This window comes from Pelophylax lessonae (genome assembly GCF_965119305.1).
Source record: "Pelophylax lessonae genome assembly, chromosome: 10".
In the NCBI taxonomy this organism is placed as follows: Eukaryota; Metazoa; Chordata; class Amphibia; order Anura; family Ranidae; genus Pelophylax; species Pelophylax lessonae.
Window position 1 is genome coordinate 207,013,889 of NC_138777.1, and position 26,031 is coordinate 207,039,919.

At 44.3% G+C, this 26,031-nt stretch overlaps 1 protein-coding gene across 1 annotated transcript in view; it reads right to left on the reverse strand.

Moving 5' to 3' along the window:
- ZC3H18 (zinc finger CCCH-type containing 18) overlaps positions 1 to 26,031 on the reverse strand; it is a 175,912-nt gene that overhangs the window by 144,615 nt on the left and 5,266 nt on the right. The window contains exons 2-3 of the mRNA XM_082271053.1: positions 8,712 to 9,681; positions 1,611 to 1,695 (exon numbers count right to left, since the gene is read on the reverse strand). Coding sequence (XP_082127179.1) covers positions 1,611 to 1,695; positions 8,712 to 9,668 — 1,042 coding nt within the window. The 5' untranslated portion in view covers positions 9,669 to 9,681. The remainder of the gene's footprint in view (positions 1 to 1,610; positions 1,696 to 8,711; positions 9,682 to 26,031) is intronic.

Here is a 26,031-nt window from a genome sequence, read left to right on the forward strand (position 1 = left end):
GAATCACAGCTGTTATGAATTCATTTTATTCATAACAGCTTTGTTGACATTATGATCATGTGATCACACAACGATCACACAACGATCACACAACGATCACACAACGATCACATGATCCCTCAGCTGCTCAAAGCAGCCAGGTACCGGGAGCCGTAATCCACTGTGTCCATCGCAGTAGCGGCGCACTGAGGGCCCCACATGAGGATGACGTACATGTAGGTGATCTTGCCTGCCGGTGACGCTTTGCCCAAGTAGGGTGGCTGGGTAGCAACCAGTTAAACACAAATGCAGAAAAAAACTAAAAATTTCTCGTACAGTTTTGGAGCAACAATAAACAAGGTGAGATTTATTTATAGGCTTTGTACTTGCTCACTTAGCCATGTCAAACATTCTCTGCCAGTGAGCACCCCCCCCCCCCCCCCCAAGAAGATAGCGGGTCATGTCACCACAGACAGTGTATCTATTGTCAAAATGTAAAATCCAAACTTCATTTTCACATTGTAATCCAATTATTTCCAGCCTACTCCAACTTATCTGAACCATCTTCAAGCCTGTACACTTACTTTATGAATATCCCCACACATTTACTTTCTTGAATTCTATGACACGTAGTCACTATGCTCTGAATAGGCCCTGCGGTGTCACAGATTTCACAGAGCCTGCCTGAGAGGAGTTTCAGGAGGCAGTCAGCACAGGACTCACTGCTTTCAGGCGAGGTACCATGGGATATGTAGTCCTAAGAAATGCAGGAGAAACTGCAGAGCTTGCAGGAAGTTGTGGAAAGAGACGGCCAGCAGACAGGTAGCACTCACAACATGAAAGGAGATTTTTACAGAAAGCCTATTTTGATTTCTCAGTAATAACTCATTATGACAATGCGGATATTGTAAAACAAAAAAGTGTATGCTGTGACCATAGAACTCCTTTAAAGTGATTGTAAAACGATCACCTTGCAAAACAACCCATTCACTTTAAAATAGAAATAAAAGGCAAAACATTTGTGCAGAAAAAAAAAAAAAAAAAAAAAAAAAAAAAAAAAAAAAAACACACCCCACTATAAACACCTTTTTTGTAAGTGATCACACTCCCTCCATTTCACAGCTGCATAAGAGCTGTGCAGGTTGGGGGGGGGGGGGGGGGGGACATTAGTACAAATCTGGTAATTGGAGGAGAGCAGGCTGAGTTGCCAGCACAGCCAGCAAACTGACCACGCTGTGTTCTCCTGTCTGGAGTGGTCAGTTCTTAATAGGAAGACAGAGGGACTGGCAGAAATAGCAGGGATTCCACACAAAAGGAAGCAATACAAAGAGTACAGGATACATTTTCATACCAGTTCATGGTGCAGCAGGCACATATCAGAAATATAAAATTCTGGGGTAACAAACCCTTTAATTGTATTACGAAGGGTCTTTAAAAAGTTTCCGCATTTTTATATTTTCATTGGAAACGGTGAGGGCGGGAAGAGTAGTAATTGGTCGTGTCTGAGTGTCATGTCACTAGTCTGGCAAGCCTTGCAGGTTAGTACGAGTCAGGTGATTGGTTTTTGAAATTCTTAAGAGAAAAAGTAAATAACCGTGGAAACTTTTTGAAGCGCCCTCGTAGATTTTTACCTTTCATGAAGAATCGGCAGGTCATTCTCGGTCTGGTTTTCCTGTCATTGGGATCCTTCACCTCCCCTTCCTCCAGATCATCATCCTGAGAACATTGGACAGAAGAGATGTTACAGGTCGGTACCAGCAAAAAACAGAACACAAACAATGACAGTCATTACTACAAAAAAAAAAAAAAGGTTTAGTCCCCGTTCACACTAAGGCGATCTGTGAGGCGACCTGGTCGCCTCACAGGTCGCCTCCCATAGGGAAGCTGTGGACCCGTTGTAATAGGAGCGACACAAGTCGCTCCGACTTAGAAAAAGGGTACGGAGCTTCTTTGGGGCGACCAGGAGGTGACCGCCATAGACTTCAATGTTATGAAGTCCGTGGCGGGCGCTCCGAGGTCGCGGTGCGAAGTAGCGTCGCCCCTATGTGAACAGGGTCTTAAAGTGAACCTGTCACTGTATAAAACAATAGAAACTAGGGATGAAACTAGGGATCGACCAATTATCGGCAACACCGAAATATCGAGGGCCGATATGCTCTTTCCCCGATATATCGGAATCGGACCTGGAGGTTATTGATATTGCCGATATTTCGGGAAAGTGCTGTACCGGGGTGATGTCTGCAGCTAGAGGCATCACCCCGGTTAGCGGCATCCATAGCCGACGGTTGGCTGTCTTGTAATGACATCTGATGCAGCTGAGAAGCCGCTCGGCTGTCATTACAAGGAGCGGGAGGGGACATCCTCCCTCCCCCCCCCCCCCGTGGCTCGCCCGGGTCTCCCGTCCCACCAGGAGACCCGGGCATCCTACTTGCACGGCCGCCGAAGAGAAGACCCGATCAAAGCCGCATTTGGCTCTGATCGGGTCTCCATGTATAAAACCCGGAAGTGATGTCATGATCCAGCGCCAATTAAAAAAAAAAAAAAAAAAAAAAAAAAAAAAGACAGCATTCAAAACAACCAATCTTGCCGTTTTGAATGCTTTTAAGTGCAGAGGAGGGGTTTGGGGTCCCTCCACAAGAGTACCTGTGAAAAAAAAAAAAAAAAACGCCAATACCGATATCCGTTGACCAAAATATCAGTATCGGTATTGGCAATAAAAAAAAAAAAAAATAGATTGGTCGATCACTAATAGAAACATAGAAATGGGACGGCAGAAAAAAAAAAAAAAAAAAAAACACACACACTGCGTAGTCCATCAAGCCTTTGCCCAACCATGTGAATGGGGGGCATTAATATGTGGGGAGTGTCCATCTGATGGGAGTGGAGATCCATGTCACACATCGGTGGTGGAGATTTGCGGTGATTCATGAGATTTTCATTCACGGGATTCACATATATTCAATTTTTTTTTGGATTATGCACTATCACGAGGATAATAGTTTTTGGACACTTATCTCCCATCTCTAGGAGTACCACTTGTATGTACAGTATCTCACAAAAGTGAGTACACCCCTCACATTTTTTTGTAAATATTTTATTCTATCTTTTCATGTGACAACACTGAAGAAATTACACTTTGCTACAATGTAAAGTACACTGGACAGATCAGTTCACATATCGCAGTGTAAACTGTCAGTTCAGATAGGAATTGGATCGCACCTATGCGATCAGATTCTGCTGCCGACAAAAAAAAAAAAAAAAAAAAAAAAAAGTCCTGTGCGTGTTGTATCCGAATCCAATGCGAATTTGGCAGCCACAATCTTTATGGCTGAATTTGCATCACACAGACATCACATGCGATTTTCAGAGCAGTGCGCTCTGAATCCCATGCAATGTCTGTCATCGCATATAGGTGAACCGGGACTAAGTAATGTAAGCAGTGGATCAGATGTGTCCTTGTTTCCACGCTACCATGTAAAACCCTAACCTCTGACTTTTAAGTGACAATAGTGACATCTAGTGGCACGATCAATATTGCCTTCTCACTATACATATTCCAGGGACACCTTGGGTGACATCTAGTGACCCGAATCTGTGCTACACACCAAGAGAAAAAAACTAACAATATTTGTAGTAAACTACAGCAGGGATTGGCAACATTCACAACAGATTCAGTGATCAGATCATCTGTCAGGAAGGTTCCCACAACTTTCTGATGCAGCACACGGGGAGGAGCGATATTTTGCTACAAAAACAACAGAACGTAGCTGCATAATGTAGTCACTTTCCCTGAAAATTAAATCAAAGCATCACTCACAAGAGGAAACCTTCCACATAGGACATTCAGGCGGGGCCCTTAAGACTCCTCTACTCAGCCACTTGAGGTCACCGCTGGGGTCAGACAGCTCTGGTGTTGGTAATCTGCATGCCATGGCGTCATCTCTACCCTGCCTGACCCCAGCGGTTACCTCAAACGGCTGAGTAGAGGAGTCTAAGGGCCCCGCCTGAATGTCCTATGTAGGTTTCCTTTAGTGAGGGGGATACTCTGATTTTACTTTCCAATTAAAGAAGCCAATATACTATACTGCTATACTTTGTGGGGGGGGGGGGGGGGGCTGTGATGTAAAAGGAAAAGAGGGAATATGATGCGTGAAGAGAACACTGATAAAAACAAGTGGGTCCCATAAAGGAGGAGGAGGGGGGGTGGTGGAATGATGTAAAAAGGGGGGGGGGGGTGGAATGATTTAAAGGTTGGAGGACATAGATGTTAAGAGAGGACCATGATGTAAGGAGGACTGGAACGTAAGGTGGGGGGGGGGGGGGCAGCTGTGTTGTAAAAGGAACTGAGACGTAAAAAAGGAAGCGAGATGTAAAAAGGGACTGAGATGTACGGGTTGGGACGGGTTGGTTTCAGATGAAGAAGAACACAGAGTTAAATAGGAGGGGGGGGGGGGGCACGCTGAAGACACGGCTTTAAAATAAGGGGGAGGGGGGGTGGTTAGTGATGTGAAGTCTCTGGGACACTGTTGTAAAAGGGGTAACAGAGGTGGGGGGGGTGAGGACACTGATATAAAAAATACAGTAGAACAGTGAAATGGGGGAGGAATTGAGGACATTTATGTAGGGTAGGTGGGGGGGGGGGGGTCTTTGATGTGAATGATCCGAGTCAAAGCACATACACAAAATTCATGGCTCTTCTGAAGAAAAAAAAAAAAAAAAAAAAAAAAAAAAAAAAAACTTTACTGACCGGACCATCTGAATTTTAATTTAACACCCCCTGGTTTTAAATGCTGAAAAATGTGGCTTTAGCAGAGTAGAGTGACGACCCATACTGCGAGGGCCATTTCATACGGGCTGCAAAGTTATTATAAAAACAGGCAGTTGATCTGCATTTTTACTGCCCACTCAGCTCCAAACACTGCAGCCACAAAGGGCTGAGCACATACTGTAATGCTGTGCAGAGAGGAACTGTCTGTCAAATTTGCCGCTGTGGTCAGTTGGATTGTACTGTAATCTGCCTGAAGTAGCTACATGGTATATCAATACAACCCCCCCCCCCCCCCCCGGCCGATTGTAGGCTTGTTAGTATGATGCTTCCGACAACCGACTGCGACTTTTCGGCTGAACAGAATCTGGTGTGCAGGCTTTAAAATTTTTGTTGGCCAACACCAGAACGGCTGATTGTTCCTCAGTCAGTACAGAATTCGGCCGACAGACAGCAGATTTGCAAGACTGGGCATGCTCAGAAAAGAAAAAAAAAAAAAGACAAGGAAAGTCAACCATCACATGACATCACTTCTGCAGTCGGCTGTTGGCTGACAAAATTCGTGTGCAGTCTTTAGCACATTTCAACCGACAGGACAGCACCGGACAAAAGACGGCTGATCGTTCGGCCGGCAATCGCTACGTGTGTACGGGGCTTAAGAGAAAAAAAAAAAAAATGGTGACAGGGGAGTGGCCTCTAGCCCACAGCATGTGATTGAGAGCCTCAGCTCTGTTCCTTTGTGAAGGGGGGGGGGGGGGTCCCTTCGCACCAATCAGCTCTCAGAGCTCTCCTCACTCTGAGCTCTGTAGAGTCTAACTTAAGGTCTGTGCCCCCCTATTTTCTGGCAGCTCAGACAAGCTTTATAATTCAGCACTTTGAACAGATGTAGTGAAGAGATGGCTGCAGATAAACAGGTACAACTTATGTAGGAGGATTTGTTTAATTTCTGTGCATCATCTGAGGCCGGTCACTTCACTGGGTGTATGTGAGAGTTTACAAACAAACACAAATTTCAGAGTTCCCTGGTGGGACAGGAGAGCACGAGAGAACCGTGGAAGTTGGCCGAAGGGGGGGGGGGGGGTCGAGGAATGTCCCCTCCCACTGCTTGTTGTAAAAGCAGTCTAGCAGCTAATTAAACGCTAGTATTGCTTTTACACATAAGCCAACCACCAGCTGAAAAAAAAAAAAAAAACACCAAGATGATGCCTACACCTGCAAGCATCATCCTGGTATAACTCTATACTGGACAGCTGCCGGATGCTTTACCGCTCCAACAGCTGTCCATTGCTGACTGCGATTGGGTTCCGTATCATACACCACGCATGATACAGCGCATTGAATGGCTTTTTTTTTTTCGTTTGTACAAACTTTATTTGAAGTGCACAAAACATACACATCGATCATGACCCTACACTGCTGTACACTTCCATGAGATTCTGTACGGTGTGCTGCGATAACATGCAGCATGTCCGCACTTGAGGGCAGCCCTAGGCTGTGTTGTGGTGTGAATGGAACAAATAGGAATCAACTGTTTCCGGTGTGCATTTGCAGTGACACACATTTTACAATGCAGTAAAACCCCGGTCACATTATATATATATAGCCATTTAATGAGTGATCTAGCTCAGCAGCCTATACCCTGATTTTATCTGCATATAAACAAGGACTTTGGGGGATAGGCTGTAAGTTTGGATGATCTCATGATACCAGCCCTGCCTAGCCCAGAGAGAGCAGTGATGAGATACTCTTTATTGCATCCAAGGTAAGCAATTCTTTTTTTATGAAGCTGAATACCCTACTTTACAATGCAAAATGTTAAATAGCTCCACCCCCAGAGTAAGGCTGGAATCACACTGATGTGGCTTTGGGTCCGGTGCGTCCCTGTTCACCAATTCAGGTGCGAATCAGGTCTGACATTTTGCCTGAGCTTGCACCTGAAAATGGAGCCAAAAGATGAACAGGACCCTTTTGTAATGGGGACTGCAGCCGCCCTGAAGCTGTGTGGAGCCAGTCACACTCTCCTAGGGCTGCACGATATTGGAAAAAAAATGACATTGCGATATTTTTTTTTCCCCAATATATATTGCGATATTAGTTCAGCCTTCTGATTGTACCATACAGGGTTAATGTTACTGTAGGGAAAGTGCAGCCTTCTGATTGTACCATACAGGGCCAGCCAGGGTTAATGTTACTGTAGGGATGGGAAGTAGTGCAGCAGCCTTCTTCTGATTGTCACTGTACCATACAGGGCAGGGCAGGCCAGGGTTAATGTTAATGTAGGGAACTGGGTGGGAACTACAGGTTAAAGCGGAGTTCCACCCAAAAGTGGAACTTCCGCTTTAGGTGGTCCTAACCCCCTGACATGCCACATTTGGCATTTCATTTTGGACAGGTACCCGCTCCCACTTCCGCTCGGAGCGCCGCGGCGCCCTGAGCGGAAGTTATCCTCTCCCCCTCCCTCCCTGCAATCTTCTGGGACATGTCAGAGGTCCCAGAAGATTGCCAGCCAATCACGGCGCGTAGCGCAACTCGCGCATGCTCCTGACTGAGCACCGTGAGCAGCGGCACAGCGAACCAATAAGGTGTGCAGGCACGCGTGATTGGTTCGCTGTGCCGCTGCTCACGGCACGCTGCTCACCGCTCAGTCAGGAGAACTAGCTGCAGGGCAGACTGAACACGTGGGACGGATGTCGGGCTGTGTTCTTCTACCACCACTGTGAGTCCCGACTTCTCTGCCTTCCATATCGCATGTTCCAGCGATGTGACTATCTCCCACGCTCGCAGCACGATATCGAAGTTCACATCGAATATCGTTCAGCCCTACACTCTCCTGCCATGCGAATTGGATGCGGGTAAATCTGCATCCAATTCACATCAGGGTGAACCCAGCCTACAGGGGAAAGAGGACCATCACAGAAAATATTAAAGCCTAAGAGCCCATTCAGACTAGCGCGACACGACTTTGGGGGGGGGGCGACTTGGGAAGTCGCATGCACCGCGACTTAGGCGCGACTTGCAGAGACTTCACATAATGGAAGTCTATGCAAGTCGCCTCCAGGTCGCCCCAAAGTAGTACAGGACCCTTTTTCTAAGTCGGAGCGACTTGTGTCACTCCTATTAGAACAGGTCCTGTGCTAATCAATGGAACGCGACCGAGCGCGACTTGTCAAGCTGACAAGTCGCCTGACAAGTCGCACTAATGTGAATGGGCTCTAACTCCCAATTGAATATAATGATTGGCGGAAAGGCAAGCGGAGGACATCACAATCTCTGCATCACCCAGAAGCAGCTTTATATTCATTCATAGAATACAAAGCCTGCTGTGAATGGCTGAGCAAAGCTCAGTCTGACTTTAATTTGTTCCATCAGTGAGATGGGAAGTCTATATCCCACTGCCGGGACACAGCGATGTATACTGTGTGTAGCTGACGACACATATAAATAAATACAGCACACCCAGCAAACACAGTAGTTTGTACAAGCCTACTTGGCCCGTACAAACTATTTAGAGCAGGGGTGTGAAAATAAATGTAATCGCGGGCCACATCAGCATTATTATTGCCCTCAAAAAGGGCCAGTTGTATCCTTAAGACTAGATGTCCAGAGCATCCCTTACTCTTACATAAGACGTCAAGAGCCTCCCCACCATCAGAAATAGAGTCCCCCACCCTCCCTTACATCACAGTGCACCTCCTTATCTTGTGCTGCTGCTGGGAAGAAGCTGTAGGCATTGCTGAAAAGCAAAAAGTCCTGGGTCTGGAGGAGGACCATAAGAGGGCTGGAGCTCTCCTGCAGCTGCAGGAGAGGTGCAAGGGCCACATGAAATGGCCTTGAGGGCAGGATTCGGCCCATGGGCCTTGTGTTTGACACCTGTGATTTACAGCGGTATTAACCCTCAAGTTAGGCTCTAAACTCCAATTTGTTACCAGGATGATATTCTTTAAAATAAACTTTATATTGTACTCACATCAATCTCCCCCTCATCAATCTCTCCATCGTCTTCCTCTTTTTTCTTTTCTTTTGGAGCGTCCCCATCTTTCTGGTCACTTTTTTCCTCCTTGGCCTCCTCAGGAGACTCATCTTTGTCCTTATCATCTTTCTCATCTTCGTCGTCACCACCGAGTTTCTCAGATTCGTCCTCCTGGTTCAGACCAGTTGGTTCCTCTGGGACCTCCTCATCGTAATCCAGTTCATGTTCATCCGCATCCAGTTCCCGCATGACAGAGGAAGCCTCATCCCTCAGGTCATTGCTGGTGTCGTTGTCCCGGCGGACAGGAGAACGGGGCTCGTCTCGGGTCAGCTCACTGCCGGAACCCAGAGATTTAATCTCACTCAGACGATCTTCATCATCCAACAGAGGAGACTTGATGGGGCTCCTGTCTGGTTCTTCAGGATTAACGGGAGAGTCCGGATTGTCCTTGATAGAAATGTCCAGTTCTCGGTCATCCTTCGGGGAAGAGTCGATGGCTTTAGAGATGAGATTGGATAGGTCTCTTTCTTCAGTGTCAGCTTTTGGAGAAAGATTATCCCATGGCATGGGCGAATTCAGTTCTGGGGATCCCCTGTAATCTGGGGAACCTTTACTATCTAGGAAATCACCCAAGGGAGTTTTGGGAGAAGGGTTATCCCATGGCATAGGGGAGCCAAGTTCCGGGGAGGCTTGATCATCGGGAGAACCTTTATTATCTAATGAATCGCTATAGATGGCCTTTGGGGAAGGGTTCTCCCATGGCATGGGGGAGTTGGACTCTGGAAAGGCCCCATCTGGGGAACGTTTATTGATCAGCAGATCACTACTGTTCTCATCTCTGTCCAGATCACGGTCCGATAAGATGTCTCTATCCTCGTCTTCATCATCTGTAAGGTCAGGTAGGATTTCCTCTGGAGAAAGGGGATCTCGTTCAGGACTATCAGCTGCAGCCATGGATCAATCGTACCTGAAAAAAAAGGTAAAGTGTATGTGAATGTCAAATAGATATAAATGGCGCTGGAGGAGGGGTGTACTAGCGCAATACATAAAGTTAAAAAAGTCCATGACTTTCATAGAAGAAAGGAACACAAGGGGTGTAAACTAAGTGCAGTATTAAAACCTGGCATGTCCGATTTATTGGAGATCTGATGGGGGGGGGCAAGTCAGGTCCTCTGACTGGACTGATGCCCCTTCATGCGGCTCCTTGGCCACGTCACTTCCGGTTTCTTTCCACGCTGGCCCTGCTCCTTCTAGCCACAAACCCTCATGGTCTTTGAGCGCGGTAAGGAACAGAAACATCAATCCAGTTGTAGAACCTGACTTGTGCCCACCATCAGACCCCACATAACTCAGACATGCCTGCCCTTCTCTTTTTACATGCAAGTAGACCACTGGCTTTTTAATATATTTGTGTTTTAAAGTGATTGTAAAGGCAGAAGATTTTTTTTTTCCTTAATGTATTCTATGCATCAAGATACAAAACCTGAGTGCAGCTCGCCCCTCAACCCCCTCAACCCCCATTATACCTGAGCCCATCTCGATTCAGCAATGTTGCAGGAGTATCTTGGCTTCTCGGGACTCTCCCTCCTTATAGGCTGAGATGGCAGTGCAGCACCATTGGCCAAAGTCAGTGAGAGAGGGGCAGGCCGAACCGCAGCTCCATGTCTGAATAGACACAGAGCAGCAGCTTGGCTCGGGTGCTCCCATAACAAGCTGCTTGCTGTGGGGGCACTCAGCGGGGGGGGCCAGTAGAGTTGGTGAGGGACCTAAAAAAAAGAGGAGAATCTGGGCTGCTCTGTGCAAAACCATAACACAGAGCAGGCAAGTAGAGCTGCACGATTCTGGATAAAATGAGAATCACAATTTTTTTTTTGCTTAGAATAAAGATCACGATTCTCAACGTAACATCTATTACATTATACAAAAAAAAAAAAAAGGGCTAACGGTTTTGTTTTTTTTTAAAGTCATTAAAGTGTATTTTTTGAAAAAAAAAAAAAAAAAAAAAAAAAAACTGCGTTTGAAAGACTTCTGTGCAATTGCAGCGCGACATAAAAGATTGCAACGATCGCCATTTTATTCTCTAGGTCTCTGCTAAAGTATATATATTATATATATAAATAAATTTATTTGGGGGATTCTATGTAATTTGCTAGCAAAAAATACTGATTTTAACTTGGAAGCAACAAGTGCCAGAAAAAGGACAAGTGGCGGTTCACATATGTGATGCAAGACATTGTATGTGATTCTCACCGCACTGCTATGCAAATCACATGCGATGTTCATTTAGACAATATAGATTGTATGGCTGAATTCGCATCGCATTCGGCCCAAAGTCACGAAGGCCCCTTTTTTTTGATCGGCACCAGAATCGGATTGCATCTGTTCACACCTATGCGATCCGATTCATGTCCGAACTGACAGTTTGTACTGCGATATGCGAATTGATCTGGGGGTGTCATTAACTTTGTATGGACATTTCCAGCAGTTCGCATATGGCAGTGTGAACTGCCTGCGAGTCGGGTGCGATGCTGGAACCTGCAGTGGATTCGCAAGGTTCCTGCATCGCACCAATGTAAATCGACACTAAAGGCCCGTACACACGTGAAGATTGTCGGCTGAAAAGATTCGGCCGATTTTCAGGTTGTTAGTATGATGCTTCCGACAGCCGACAGCACACTTTCGGCCGAACAGAATCTGTCATGCAGGCATTAAAATTTTTGTATGCCGACACCAGAACGGCCGATTGTTCGCCAGTCAGTACAGAATTCGGCCGACAGACAGCAGGTTTGCAAGACTGGGCATGCTCAGAAAAGGAAAAAGACAAGAAAAGTTAACCATCACATGACATCACTTCTGCAGTCGGCTGTTGTTGGCCGAAATTCGTGTGCAGTCTTTTGCACTTTTCAACAGACAAGACAGCCCTGGACAACAGACGGCCGATCGTTCGGCCGACGATCGGTACGTGTGTACGGGGCTTTAGTCTTAAGATGTTAAAACTGCCCTCACTTGCAGATAGACGTTCATTCCTCTGATCTAAAAGAACAAAATGATACATTGTAAAACATTGTGTTTACATTGTATTTATAGTTATCGTGCAGCCTTAGCAACATTGACAAACATTTGCTGAGGCTTTTTTTTTTTTGACAGCTGAGAGTGAGCAGAGAACAGCTCTGTAAGAATCCAGGAAATGCCGTTTTAAGATCGTGAGTGGTGTGTGTAGGGGGAGGGGGGGGGGGTGGAGATCGCGATTTGTTAATTAATCGTGCAGCTCTACAAGTAGAACATGTTTTCATTTTCAAAGAAAAAAAAAAGAAAACAGACTTTATCAATTTAATACTGCACTTAGTTGGCGCTCCCTTGTGTTCCTTTTCCAAAGTGTAAATGCCAAGGGGGGAGCATTTTTAAAGCAGAAGCTGGCACCTTTTGCAGGTTTAGCTACGTAAAACATTACAAAGTAAGTGCCTATACTGTTTAAAATCCAATAATATACTGCTGTCTCACTCTGCTCAGCACAGCCTCACTTGCTCTCTATTGCCTCAATTCAGAGTCACTAGAGACTGATCAGTGGGCTGCCTCAAGATTTACTGCTGCTCAGGGGCTCTGGGCTTCAGCATAATGGCAGCCTCCAGCAAGAAGAAACAGGAGCAAAGCTGGAGGCAATTTACGGCATACACAAATGTTGGCAGCATAATTATTAAATATGGAATGTATGTTCCTCGCTAACAAATGTTTTTCTTTTATCAAGATGCTGTGGTCAAAGTTCCACTTTAAGACTAGTTAGGTTTATCCTGGAATTTCCCTTTAAGGGCCCAGTCACATGGTCATATTGATCTACGCAGAATCATGCTGGCAGCAGGAACCAACACAAAAAGCTGCCCATACACTGTACACATGTAAAGCTTGTACTAGGTTTACATGTGTACTTTGACTCTATTGGCTGCTGCTCAGAGCCGACATATAAATAATGTGTGCTGCCAATTACATGTCAGCCATAAATGAGCCTTTATGCGGCAGTGGCAGCACATGTGCAAAGTTACCTCGGCTGATTCTGAATGACTGAGGGTCAGAGTCACCCTGTGTATACGCCTCATTTCAGGAGATGTACACAGCAGCAGTGAGCAATCAGTGGTGGTGACGCCATCTGCTGGGCAAACTTGATAGTTACTTGTCAGTACAAATCTTGTGGCAATCTGCATAATGCGCACAGGTGCCATTTATTCTAAATACAGTATCTCACTAAAGTGAGTACACCCCTCACATTTTTGTAAATATTTTATTCTAGCTTTTCATGTGACAACACTGAAGAAATGACACTTTGCTACAATGTAAAGTAGTGAGTGTACAGCTTGTATAACAGTGTAAATTTGCTGTCCCCTCAAAATAACCGCTGGCAACAAAAGTGAGTATACCCCCAAGTGACAATGTCCAAATTGGGCCCAATAATCCATTTTCCCTACCCAGTGTCATGTGACTTGTTACAAGGTCTCATGTGTGAATGGGGAGCAGGTGTGTTAAGTTTGAGGTTATCGCTCTCACTCTCTATTGGTCACTGGAAGTTCAACATGGCACCTCATGGCAAAGAACTCTGAGGACCTGAAAAAAAATTGTTGCTCTACATAAAGATGCCCTAGGCTTTAAGAAGATTGCCAAGACACTGAAACTGAGCTGCAGCACGGTGGCCAAGACCATACAGCAGTTTATCAGGACAGGTTCCACTAAGAACAGGCCTCGCTATGGTTGACCAAAGAAGTTGAATGCACGTGCTCAGCGTCATATCCAGAGGTTGTCTTTGGGAAACAGACGTATGAGTGCTGCCAGCATTGCTGCAGAGGTTGAAGGGGTCAGACTGTCAGTGCTCAGACCATACGCCGCACACTGCATCAAATTGGTCTGCATGGCTGTCATCCCAGAAGGAAGCCTCTTCTAAAGATGATGCACAAGAAAGTCTGCTTGTCTTCAGCAAACCGTTTGCAGGCTGAGGAGATGGATTACTGGAACTATTTCTTGTGGTCTGATGAGACCAAGATAAACTTATTTGGTTCAGATGGTGTCAGGCGTGTGTGGCGGCAACCAGGTGAGGAGTACAAAGACAAGTGTGCTGCCTACAGTCAAGCATGGTGGTGGGAGTGTCAGGGTCTGGGGCTGCATGAGTGCTGCCGGCACTGGGGAGCTACAGTTCATTGAGGGAACCATGAATGCCAACATGTACTGTGACATACTGAAGCAGAGAATGATTCCCTCCCTTTGGAGACTGGGCCACAGGGCAATATTCCAACATGATAACGACCCCAAACACACCTCCAAGATGACCACTGCCTTGCTAAAGAAGCTGAGGGTAAAGGTGATGGACTGGCAAAGCATGTCTCCAGACCTAAACCCTATTGAGCATCTGTGGGGCATCCTCAAACAGAAGGTGGAGGAGCGCAAGGTCTCTAACATCCACCAGCTCTGTGATGTCATCATGGAGGAGTGGAATAGGACTCCAGTGGCAACCTGTGAAGCTCTGGTGAACTCCATGCCCAAGAGGGTTAAGGCAGTGCTGGAAAATAATGGTGGCCACACAAAATATTGACACTTTGGGCCCAATTTGGACATTTTTTTTATTTAGAGGTGTACTCACTTTTGTTGCCAGCGGTTTAGACGTTAGTGGCTGTGTGTTGAGTTATTTTGAGGGGACAGCAAATTTACACTGTTATACAAGCTGTACACTCACTACTTTACATTGTAGCAAAGTGTAATTTCTTCAGTGTTGTCACATGAAAAGATAGAATAAAATATTTACAAAAATGTGAGGGGTGTACTAACTTTTGTGAGATACTGTAGAACTCCAAGTGCTGTAATTTTGCCGCGATTGTCAGGCAACAAAACGCATCTTTAAAAAAATCATCTGAAGCTTGTCGCCTCAAAAAGGAGCAGGAGCTTCTTTTGCGTGAAAAGAACACATCAGACAGCCCATTGAAGTAAATTGGCTGCTCTTCGGCTGACATGCAGAATTGCATGAAAATCGCCAACATAAAAGTGCAAGCAGGAACACGAGTATCAGCTACTCGAAGTGTGAATGGGGCCTAAAGACGTGGGCTTGCTTAACTAAAGGCAAAACTATTTTTTAGTTTTGGATAGAGATGGATTAGAACCCCAGTCATGTTTTTTTTGTTTTGCGGCTTGTGCCCCCGTTAAGATTCACCCTATTTGTCCTGTTTATCATTCAAAGTAAAAGAAATTACCCAAACTTTGGTTTGTCCACACAAAAGTAATAGAGGGGAAATCGTTCAAATATGGACACTAGTTCTGGTAACCTGGGAGTCCTCAAGAAATTTCCTATGATTTATAGGGATTTCTTCTCACTTCCTGTTTTGTTATGGGACAGGAAGTGAAGGGAAAAACTCGGCAATAGGAAAGAGATAGCGAAAAAAAATTTACGGGAAAAATTGACAGGGGTTATAACCCTCTCTTGCTCTTTCCAAAATGGAGAAAAAAAAAAGTTTTGCCTACAGTTCTACTTTAACTTATTTTTCCCCCCTTTTTTTTTTTTTATAAAACTATTTTTAATCACAAAGTCCCCATTTTTTTTATAAAACTATTTTTAATCACAAAGTCCCCGTTTTTTTTTTTATAAAACTATTTTTACTCACAAAGTCCCCATTTTTTTTATAAAACTATTTTTAATCACAAAGTCCCCATTTTTTTATAAAACTATTTTTAATCACAAAGTCCCCATTTTTTTTATAAAACTATTTTTAATCACAAAGTCCCCATTTTTTTTTATAAAACTATTTTTAATCACAAAGTCCCCATTTTTTTTTATAAAACTATTTTTAATCACAAAGTCCCCATTTTTTTTATAAAACTATTTTTAATCACAAAGTCCCCATTTTTTTTTTATATAAAACTATTTTTAATCACAAAGTCCCCATTTTTTTTTTATATAAAACTATTTTTAATCACAAAGTCCCCATTTTTTTTTATATAAAACTATTTTTAATCACAAAGTCCCCATTTTTTTTATAAAACTATTTTTAATCACAAAGTCCCCATTTTTTTTATAAAACTATTTTTAATCACAAAGTCCCCATTTTTTTTATAAAACTATTTTTAATCACAAAGTCCCCATTTTTTTTTTATATAAAACTATTTTTAATCACAAAGTCCCCATTTTTTTTATATAAAACTATTTTTAATCACAAAGTCCCCATTTTTTTTTATAAAACTATTTTTAATCACAAAGTCCCCATTTTTTTTTTTTTTATAAAACTATTTTTAATCACAAAGTCCCCATTTTTTTTTTTTTTTTATAAAACTATTTTTAATCACAAAGTCCCCATTTTTTTTATAAAACTATTTTTAATCATGAAGTCCCCATTTTTTTTATAAAACTATTTTTAATCACAAAGTCCCCATTTTTTTTATAAAACTATTTTTAATCAAAGTCCCCTGTTTTTTTTTTCCAACAGGTTCTCTTTAATCAGACATCAGGGGTTATTTTAGACCAATGAGGCCTCATCTGCCCTTCAATTAAGCTAATGAGGTGCAAATCGTGAGCCACTAGTTTCTTTCCTGGGCATACTAGAAGAAACACGTTGGTCTGGCTTCACCTCGGACTCTCTGAACAAATTGAAACAGCCCTCTCATCCTTTCTACACCTGTGAAAGGGGTTCACCCCTCTAAATACAGGTCTCGTGACCTTGTATGTACCGGTTTTTGATCTACACCCCCTAGTGGACACATAGAGAGAATGCTGAGCCTGCCGAACTGATTTTAAATCCATACATGCAGAATCTCTTCTAATACAGACAGAGACCTTACAAAGATTTATGTGCAATATTTTACATTGCCCCTGAAGAAGAAGTGAATAGCTTCGAAACGCGTTGGGTATTTGGGTGTGAACTTACTTGCACGTCTCTGTTGCTGCGTTGTATTGTATTTTCTGTATGTGTATATTCTATGTACCTTATTTGCTGTTTTTAGATTCTTTGTTAATAAAATATTTGTTATATTTTTTCAAACATACTCTACTACCTTACTTGTCTCACACTAATCTGAGTGCCTAAAAAGTCCCAACCCCTTAGGGGAACCCCTTTCTTTTGTTGTATTTACTAGAAGAAAGTGACAGCTGGACCCCAATGGGACATTTTACACATCGCTTACAGGTCCTTATTGGGAAGGGGAGATCAGCAAACGGTCATTCGCTGATCTCCTTCACTCTACCTGGCAACACCCACCATGCCGGGCCCCAGGTCTGCCAATGGTAACACATGCGGGCAGAACAAATGTTGCCGGGATGTGTGGACACAATCTGGCATCTGTACAGCTGTCCAATCCCTTTCATCCAACAGCTGATATTTGGCTTCTAAGATTTAAGCTGGATACACACTATGCAACTTTTGTGGTTAGATTTCCTACAGATGTACCTTTTCTATGTAGTGCAAGGGCATGCCAGATTGCATACAAATTGAAAGTGTTTAGGTTTGACCTCATATTATATGGTTTTGGTAAGTCTAAAGGAAAAAGTCTTCAGAAAATCTTAGTGTGTATTGCCCATTACACACATTGCTACGGCATACGTCAATGGCAACAAAGGATTTAATGGTTTAAAAACCAAAATATTAGGAGTTTTAGATGGAAGAACCTGAGTCAGGGTTCAATTAGTGTCCGATTTCCCAGTGTCACCAAAATAGAAAGTAATGAGTATTTATCACCAAACCTGGAAGAGAGGAGAAATCTTCTCATGGGGAGGGCAAAGATTATACGGATAACTAACTAAAAGGGAATGTCACCTCGCCTTCTGTTGTGTCTCCAGGACAGGATGTGAGGGGAAACTGCCCAACGAGACACAGATGAGAAAAGAAAGCTGACAAGAGTCCCTACTTGGGGTGAAAATAGATCCATACTAAAACCAAAGCGGAAAAAGGAAACAAATGAACAGACAGGATGGTCTTTTTCGGACATCCCTTAAAAAAAAAAAAAAATTAAATAAATCTATTAAAAAAAAAGAAAGAATTAACCACTCTACAACCGCTCACAGTAATACTACTGCGGCAGAGTGGTTCGTTATCGTCCAGCGACGTAGTATTAACGTCGTTGAACACTCCCCCTTCTGGGCGGCGCTTGCGCGCCGCCGGAGGCTCGCTCCCGCTGTTTTCATTCACAGCGGGAGTCGGGCCAGGGGAGGAGCAGCGGCGATCGCCGCTGCTCTTACCCGATCGTCGGGGATCGAGTCTGGAGATCCGCCCGCTGTGTGTAAACACAGCGGGCGGATCTCCATAGTGACAGGGAGTGACAGATCGGACTGTTAAGCATAGCTGGACATCCGATCTGTCCATGACTCACACAGTCACCTCCCCCCCTACACGTCAGTAAGCACCAGGCATACATTAACCCCTCCCTCTCCAATAAAATTAACCCCTTCCCTGCCAGTGTCATTTTTACAGTAACAGTGCATATATATAGCACTGATTACTGCAGTAATGTCACTGGTACCCCCAAAAGTGTCAAAAATGTCAGTCAAGGGTCCGATCTGTCCGCCGCAATGTCGCAGTCCCGCAAAAAAAATTGCAGATCGCCGCCATTACGCGTTAAAAAAAAACACCAAAAATGACAGAAATCTTTCCCTTAGTTAGTAAACGCAATAACTTTTGCGCAAACCAATCAAAATACGCTTATTGCGATTTTTTTTACCAAACATATGTAGCATAAAACAAATTGGCCAAAAATTTTTAAAAAAATTGGTTTTTACATCTTTTTTGGGGGGAATTTCATATAAAAAAAATGTTAAAAATATTGTTATTTTTTCAAAATAAACGCTCTTTTTTTGTTTATAGCGCAAAAAGTAAAAATCGCACAGGTGATCAAATACCACCAAAAGAAAGCTCTGTTTGTGGGAAAAAAAAGGACGTAAATTTCGTTTGGGTACGGCGTCGCACGACCGCGCAATTGTCAGTTGAAGTCGCACAGCGCCGAATCGCAAAAAGTGGCCTGGACGGAAGACAGCAAAATCCTCCGGTGGTAAAGTGGTTAAAGAGCCCTTTGAATATAATAATTATTAAACAATCTCTCCTTGTAGGGTTTTGCAGCCCCACACAAAGATGACAGAAGAAGAAGCCAGTGATCTGCACTGACAGGTGCTGTAACATTATTACGTGGTCACCGCCTGAAGACGCAGGAAGTGGGGCCCCTGAGAAGTGACAGCTCACAAAGTTTATTAGAAATCACTGCTAAGCCAGCCATAGATGGTGCGAATCTCCGTCAGTTCAGCAGGGACAAGCTGAGATTCAAACTATGTATGGGCAAGGCTGATTGTAACCAAGTTGCTGGATTGTTCGATTTGGATACAACCAGCATGTCAGCTTTTTTTATTCGATTATTACTCCATCTATAGCCTGCTTTAGAGTTCAAGGCGTGTGCGGTAATCAAGCAATCCCCATCCCGCTTCCACCCAATAAGTGATCTTTTACTTTCTCCATCAACCCATCCCTCAGATATTACCTCTCAGATATATATATATATATAAATATAATTTTTTTTTTTTCTCTTTATTATTATTATTCTCTTTTTTATTAAGAATGTAAGCTCCAATGAGCTGGGCCCTCCTAACCCTCTTCTACTGTATTATTACGGCATTGTCTCCCTTTATAATGTAAATCTCTGCACAAACTGTTGGGGCGATACAAGTCTTGTATAATACCATATATACTCGAGTATAAGCCGAGTTTTTCAGCACATTTTTTTTGTGCTGAAAAACATACCCCTCGGCTTATACTAGAGTAAAAAAAAAAAAAAAAAAAGTTCCTGGCCGCTCCGACGTGTTTAAGATTTAAAAATGGCGCCGCCAGGCGTATACATGTCACCGCGCATGAGCCGCCACCGCTCGGGACAGGTCGGAAAATAGCCGAACGTATAGCAGCTTTCCCGAGCGGCGGCGGCGCAATGATGTGTCGGCGCCGGCGACAGAACCTACCTACAAGTAGACATGTCCCACCTGAGAGGAGGCTGATGATCACACTCATCCACCATGAAAAACACAAAAAAAAAAAACAAAACATTTCGATGCGACTACCTGGAGGTCCAGACAAACGGTAAAACTGAGTACGAAGAGTGGGAGGGGCCTTTCAACTGCTTTAGGAAATGCGTTTCCTGTAGAAGGCGGAGCCAGTCAACTCATGCAAGTTGTCCTGGAAGACGTTTGAGAAAAATTGCATTTCATGCGCCCTCTACACACTACAACTCGTCCTAAAGGGGGGCAGGGTGTTGCACAAAAAAAAAAAAAGCATAATGCATTGTTCCTCCTGTCATCGCAATTAAAGAGATTGTAAAGGCAGAAGGTTTTTTTTTTAATCTTAATCCATTCTACACATTGCGCACCAGCCTCCCGTCAACCCCCCTAATACTTACCTGAGCCCATCTCTATCCAGTGATGCTGCAGGAGTGTCTCGCCTGCCCAAGAATCTCCCTCCAGATTGGCTGAGACTGCAGCGTGGCGCCATTGGCTCCTGCTGCTGTCCAACTCATGAGCCAATCAGCAGAGAGAGGGGACGGGGCCGAGCCACATCTCAGTGTCTGAATGGACACAGGGAGCTGCAGCTCGGCTCAGGTGCCCCCATAGCAAGCTACTTGCTGTGGGGGCACTCGACAGGAGGGAGGGGCCAGGAGAGCCGAAGAGGGGGATTCGGGCTGCTCGGTACAAAACCAAATGCCCAGAGAAGGCAAGTTTTAATTTTTTTTTTTTGTTGTTAAAAACAAAAGACTTTACAATCATTTAAATGGAATTAATGAAATGGAATTTTCGATATTTCAATAAAGAAAAAGTAACCAGTGCCATACTGTATGCAACAGATACTGGCTTGCTTAGAATTGCTGGTTATAGGATGCAATCTGGTGTTAATGAGTCTTAACAGTGATAATTACATAGAACTAAAGTTGGTTTGTTAAAGTGGAGCTCCAGCCAAAAGGGGAAGGTCCACGTGTCTGCCTCCTGCCCCCTCCGCTGCAACATTTGGCAACTTTTGGGGGGGGGGGGGGGGTTAGCAGGTACCTGGCTTGATAAGTACCCACTTCCGGCCCAGTCTGCCACGGTGAACTGAGCCAGAAGTTAGCCCCCCTCCTATTCCTGCATATGGCCTATTCACAAAGCGCAGCGTGCTTCGCGCATGCGCAGTAGGGAACCTGAAGTGAAGCCCTAAGGCAGGGTTGTCCAAACTACGGCCCTTCAGGTGTTGCGAAACTACACGTCCCATGAGGCATTGTAAATCTCTGATATTCACAGACATAACTAGGCATGATGGGAATTATAGTTCCTGAACAGCTGGAGGGCCATAGTTTGGACACCCCTGCCCTAAGGCTTTACTGACCATTTCCCTTAGGCAAGATGGCAAAGCCAGCAACTGTTCACTGACTGAGAAATAGGTTCAGGCGATGACAACGCTGGATTCCTGGACAGGCAAGTGTCCCAATATTAAAATCCAGCAGCTACAGTAATTGTAGCTGCTGACCCAATTTTTTCTGAAGGAGCCTGGAGCTCCTCTAATTAAGGGCATCCTTTAATAAATCCCCCAGCCCCACCTCCGAGTGCAGCCCACCTAGGAGAATACTAACTTTCCTCCCCGATTCCGAGATCTGTCCTACAGTATGGTCTAATCGGGTTCCTCTTCATAGGCTATGGGTAAGCAATACTCGCGGTGATCTATGGCCATCCCATGGAGTACAGGTCGGACATAGAAATTAAACGTGGCTGAGGCACACAATGCGAGAACCCGGCTAGGACTATGCCAGAGGAAAACTCTCTTAATCAGGGAGGGTGGATAGTATTATCCCAGGTGGGCTGAACTGGGGGGGGGGGGGGGGGTATTATATCAGAACCTTACCAAAAGGTGAAACTGTGCATTAAAGTGGTTGTAAATCCTTACCCAGTGAAGTGACTGGCCTCAGATGCTCCACAGATGATGCGATGCATACTAGCTCATTATGCCTTTGTCTTGCAGGTTTTTTATTTATTTATTTTTTTAAGTTTACAACCGCTTTAGACCCCGTTCACACAGGGGCGACCCGACTTGCTGGGGCGACCTCGGCGCGACATGCACGGACTTCATATCATTGAAGTCAATGCAGGTCGCCCCAAAGTAGTACAGGTCCCTTTTTCTAAATCGGAGCGACTTGTGTCACTCCTATTAGAACGGGTCCTGTGCTAATCAATGGCAGGCGACCAAGTCGCCTGACAAGTCGTGCTAGTGTGAACCGGGTCTAAAAGCGTGACATGTTTGGTCTCTATTTACTCAGCGTAACATCTTTTATATAAAAAAGGATGTATACAACTCCCCCTATAGATTGCTAGTCAGCATGAAGGGTCAGACACATAAGCAGCACTATGAAATCCTATAACTCTCAATAGAGATATAGTACAGGTGAGTCCACAATCTATTCACATAGTCCAAAGAACGGGATGACTATTCACCAAGAGGTGAAGCAAGATCATGCGCCTTCACCGCACCTCGTGCCCAATCACCAGCTGATGATATATACTGTGCCTTTAAATCCTCCAAAACACACCCCACCAGAGTATCACAGAGATATGTTGATCCGCAACACACCTTCAATATTAGTCAGCTCAGTCAGAAGAGGGAGCGGTAAATGCAAAAAACAGAGGGCTCATAGGGCAGTAGGGATGAACAAAACGCTTTATTATAACCCCCTTTCCCGTTCCCGCTCACAATGTTAGGAATTAAAAAGCCGTAGAATCCACAAAACTTAAGTGACAGAACCAGGCGCGGGCTAAGCTGCCAGAGTCTCACCGTCCCCGCTCGTCAGCGTGTCCGAAAGATCCTGAAGCCGTTTGTGGCAGCCGCTCGGCATCTGGTTGTCACAGTGACCGCGTACTCATGTTTGACGCGTTTCGTCATCAAAGGACTTCTACATAGGGTTTTTAATTCCTAACATTGTGAGTGTATTGTGAGCGGGAAAGGGGGGGGGGGGTTCTAATAAAGCATTTTGTGCATACATACTGCCCTATGAGCCCTCTATTTTTTTGCATATACCACTCCCCTCTCCTGCCTGAGCTGACTAATATTGAAGGTGTGTTGCAGATCAACATATCTCTGTGATACTCTGGTGGGGTGAGTTTTGGAGGATTTAAAAGGCACAGCATATATAAGTAATGGCAAACCTTGGCCCCCCAGATGTTTTGGAACTACATTTCCCATGATGCTCATGCTCTCTGCAGTATAGTTGATCATGGGAAATGTAGTTCCAAAACATCTGGGGTTCCAAGGTTCGCCATCACTGGTATATATATCATTAGCTGGTGAGTGAGCAATACCATGGGATTGGGCACGAGGTGCGGTGAAGGCGCATGATCTTGCTTCACTTCTTGGTGAATAGTCATCCCGTTCTGGACTATGTGAACAGATTGTGGACTCACCTGTACTATATCTCTATTGAGAGTTATAGGATTTCGTAGCGCTGCTTATGTGTCTGACCCTTCATGCTGACTAGCAATCTATAGGAGGAGTTATATACATCCTTTTTATATCATTTATAGAGGCAGCAGCTTCACCTTTCAGAGGTTTATATGCAATTTTGCAAATAATTTATTGTTTGTAAGTTTTTTCCTAAGCGCTAGGTGATTGGGATATAATTGTGGTGACACTTTATACTCTCAGTCTTTGGTTGTAACATTGTTTATGCTTTGCAAAAAAAAAGTGTGTTATACAGTGTGTCTTTTTTGCATTTAAAATAAAAAAATAAAAAAAAAATAAAAAAGTGTATTTTCCTCCACAAAAATTGCATTTGAAAAACCACTGCGCAATTACTGTGTGACATAAAAAAAAAAAAAAAAAAACGACAACCAATTTATTCTCAAGGGCCTCTGCTTAAAAAAAATAAAAAAATATATTACATATGTAATTTTCTAGCAAAAAAATAGTGATTGTTACATGTAAACAAAAAGTGCCAGAAAAGGCCTGGTCTGGAAGTGAGTGCCACCAGTAATTGTGGGATTGTTTTATTTTATTTTTATATTTAGAAAAATAAATGATGACAAATTGTATTTTTCATTATGTAGTAAACAAAAAAAATAAAAAGGTTTTTACACTGCAGGGATTAAGGTGTAATTCACACCAGCTGCTGCATTACAACACAGCTGCGAGGGTGTGGAGGGGTGCAGTGGGATTACTTCAGTGCCAATGCACTGATCGCATCACATTTAGTCATTTTTTTTAAGCCAACTTTATTAACATGTCACACAATAACATTTAATTTAAAGAGGAAGTAAATCCTCCTCTGCAAGTTGCACCTATAGGTAAGCCTATGATAAGGCTTACCTATAGGTACTGTAAATATCTCCTAAACATGTACCGTTTAGGAGATATTTACCTTACATGCAGCCAGTGACGTCACTGGCGCATGCGCTCTGAAGGAACGGCCGCTGGTGCCGTTCCTTCAGAGCTCCGTGCCGTGACCGTCGGCTCCCGCGCGCATGCTGGAGTGACGTCACCGCGGCTCCAGCCAATCAGATGGCCGGATGCCGCGATCCCGGAAGACGGGCGAATGGACATGTCGCCCGTCATAGAGGTAAGAGGGCGGCACGGCGGGGGCTCGTTCTAAGGTAAGTATTTCATAATGAGCTAGTATGCAATGCATACTAGCTCATTATGTCTCTCTTTCAGGGTGAAAAAAAAATAAAAAATTTCGGTTTAACTGTATGGGGCACAGCAACGTTCAAAGTGGGGGATTGCCTCGCTTAAAAAAAGCACATAGCCTGCCATACGATTTCTTTCACCGCAACGCAGTGGTGTGAACTGGGAATTTAGGACACAAGACGATTTGGGCTTAATTTACTAAAGGCAAATAGACTGTGCACTCTGTAAAAGGGTTTGCTCCAGAGCTTAGTAAATGAGCAGAAGCTCTGCTACCTTCCAACAACCAATCATGTGCAAGAAAAAAAAAAATGCTGTTTTTTTATTTATTTATTTTGCTTGCAAAGGATTGGGTATTCTTTTCAAAATGAAGCCTTACCTCATTTATTAAGTTCTGGAGCAACTGCAAAGTGAACAGTCTATTTGCCTTTAGTAAATCAACCCCCTTGACTGGTCTTGCAGTGGCACTGCCCTGGAATGGTGCCCAGCGCAGTCCCACCTCACCTGCTGTGACAAGACCCTAAATACAAAGCTTCTGCAAGGGTAGTACTCTTCTTGTGCCCACATTTGGGTTTTAAATATCAACAAAAAGGAATCTCTATATATCCCAAAACAATGATATAAAATTCACTGTCATTCAAAGTCATTGTCTGTCAAACTATCACTGAACTGAAAAATGAACCATGGTTAGTAATGAAGACGGCGTATCGCAGGCTGGTGCTATTAACACATAGCGGGCACCCCATTGGTTCCTGTGTGATGATGAGGTCACCAGTGTGAGATGATGGGTGGAGAAGGCTCTGTAATTCAGGACAGTGAACAGCCAAGGTAAGGCAGAAGGTGGCGGTGATGAGATGAGAGAGATTATTTGATTTATTGCCCATTAAAAACAGGTGGATGAGCTTAACCGGAAAGGCGGGGTCTAGCTGCTGGGGGAGGGGAATCATTCCTAAACACACATTTGTTCCTTAGATAAAGAGCACTGACATGCAAGAGGTGCAGATACTCCAAAGAATGAGGCTACCGCCATGAGAGCTCCGCTCAGCAGCAGCGGGGGAGAGGAGAGGGTGGTATCTGCACAGTGCGCAGTGATGCACACAGGGTGAATGTGATAGCTCTGACCCAGCCCCCCCCCCCCCCCCCCCCCCCAGTGCTCCATCAGATCATCCCTCACAGGGGCAGGATCCACTAAAAGGAAACCTGTCATGGCGGTAAGATGCACAAATCATCCCGGGGCATTCCACAACTAACTGGAGGTCAGTCCGAATGCAACACAAAGGACATGGCTATACTGTAGGGCAGGGGTATTCAAACTATGGCCCTCCAGATGTTCGGGAACTACAATTCCCATCATGCCTAATCATGTCTGTGAATGTCAGAGTTTTACAATGCCTCATGGGATGTGTAGTTCCACAACACCTGGAGGGCCGTAGTTTGAAGATCCCTGCTGTAGGGTAGAGCCACATCCCCTATGCTTGTAAAGAGTACCGGTCACAGAGGACCAGCTGATAGGAAGGTGACATTTCTGGAGGGGGGGTTTGATGGCAGTATTGGTCTTGTGACACTAAAGATATCCTGTCACTGCGCACACACGCACGCACGCACTTGGGGGCCCAGCGAGTAGCATGCAAAGGGTGACATTGGTGAGTGGGGTAATGGCAGTCTTGGTTCAGTAACATTAAGAGAACCTGCCC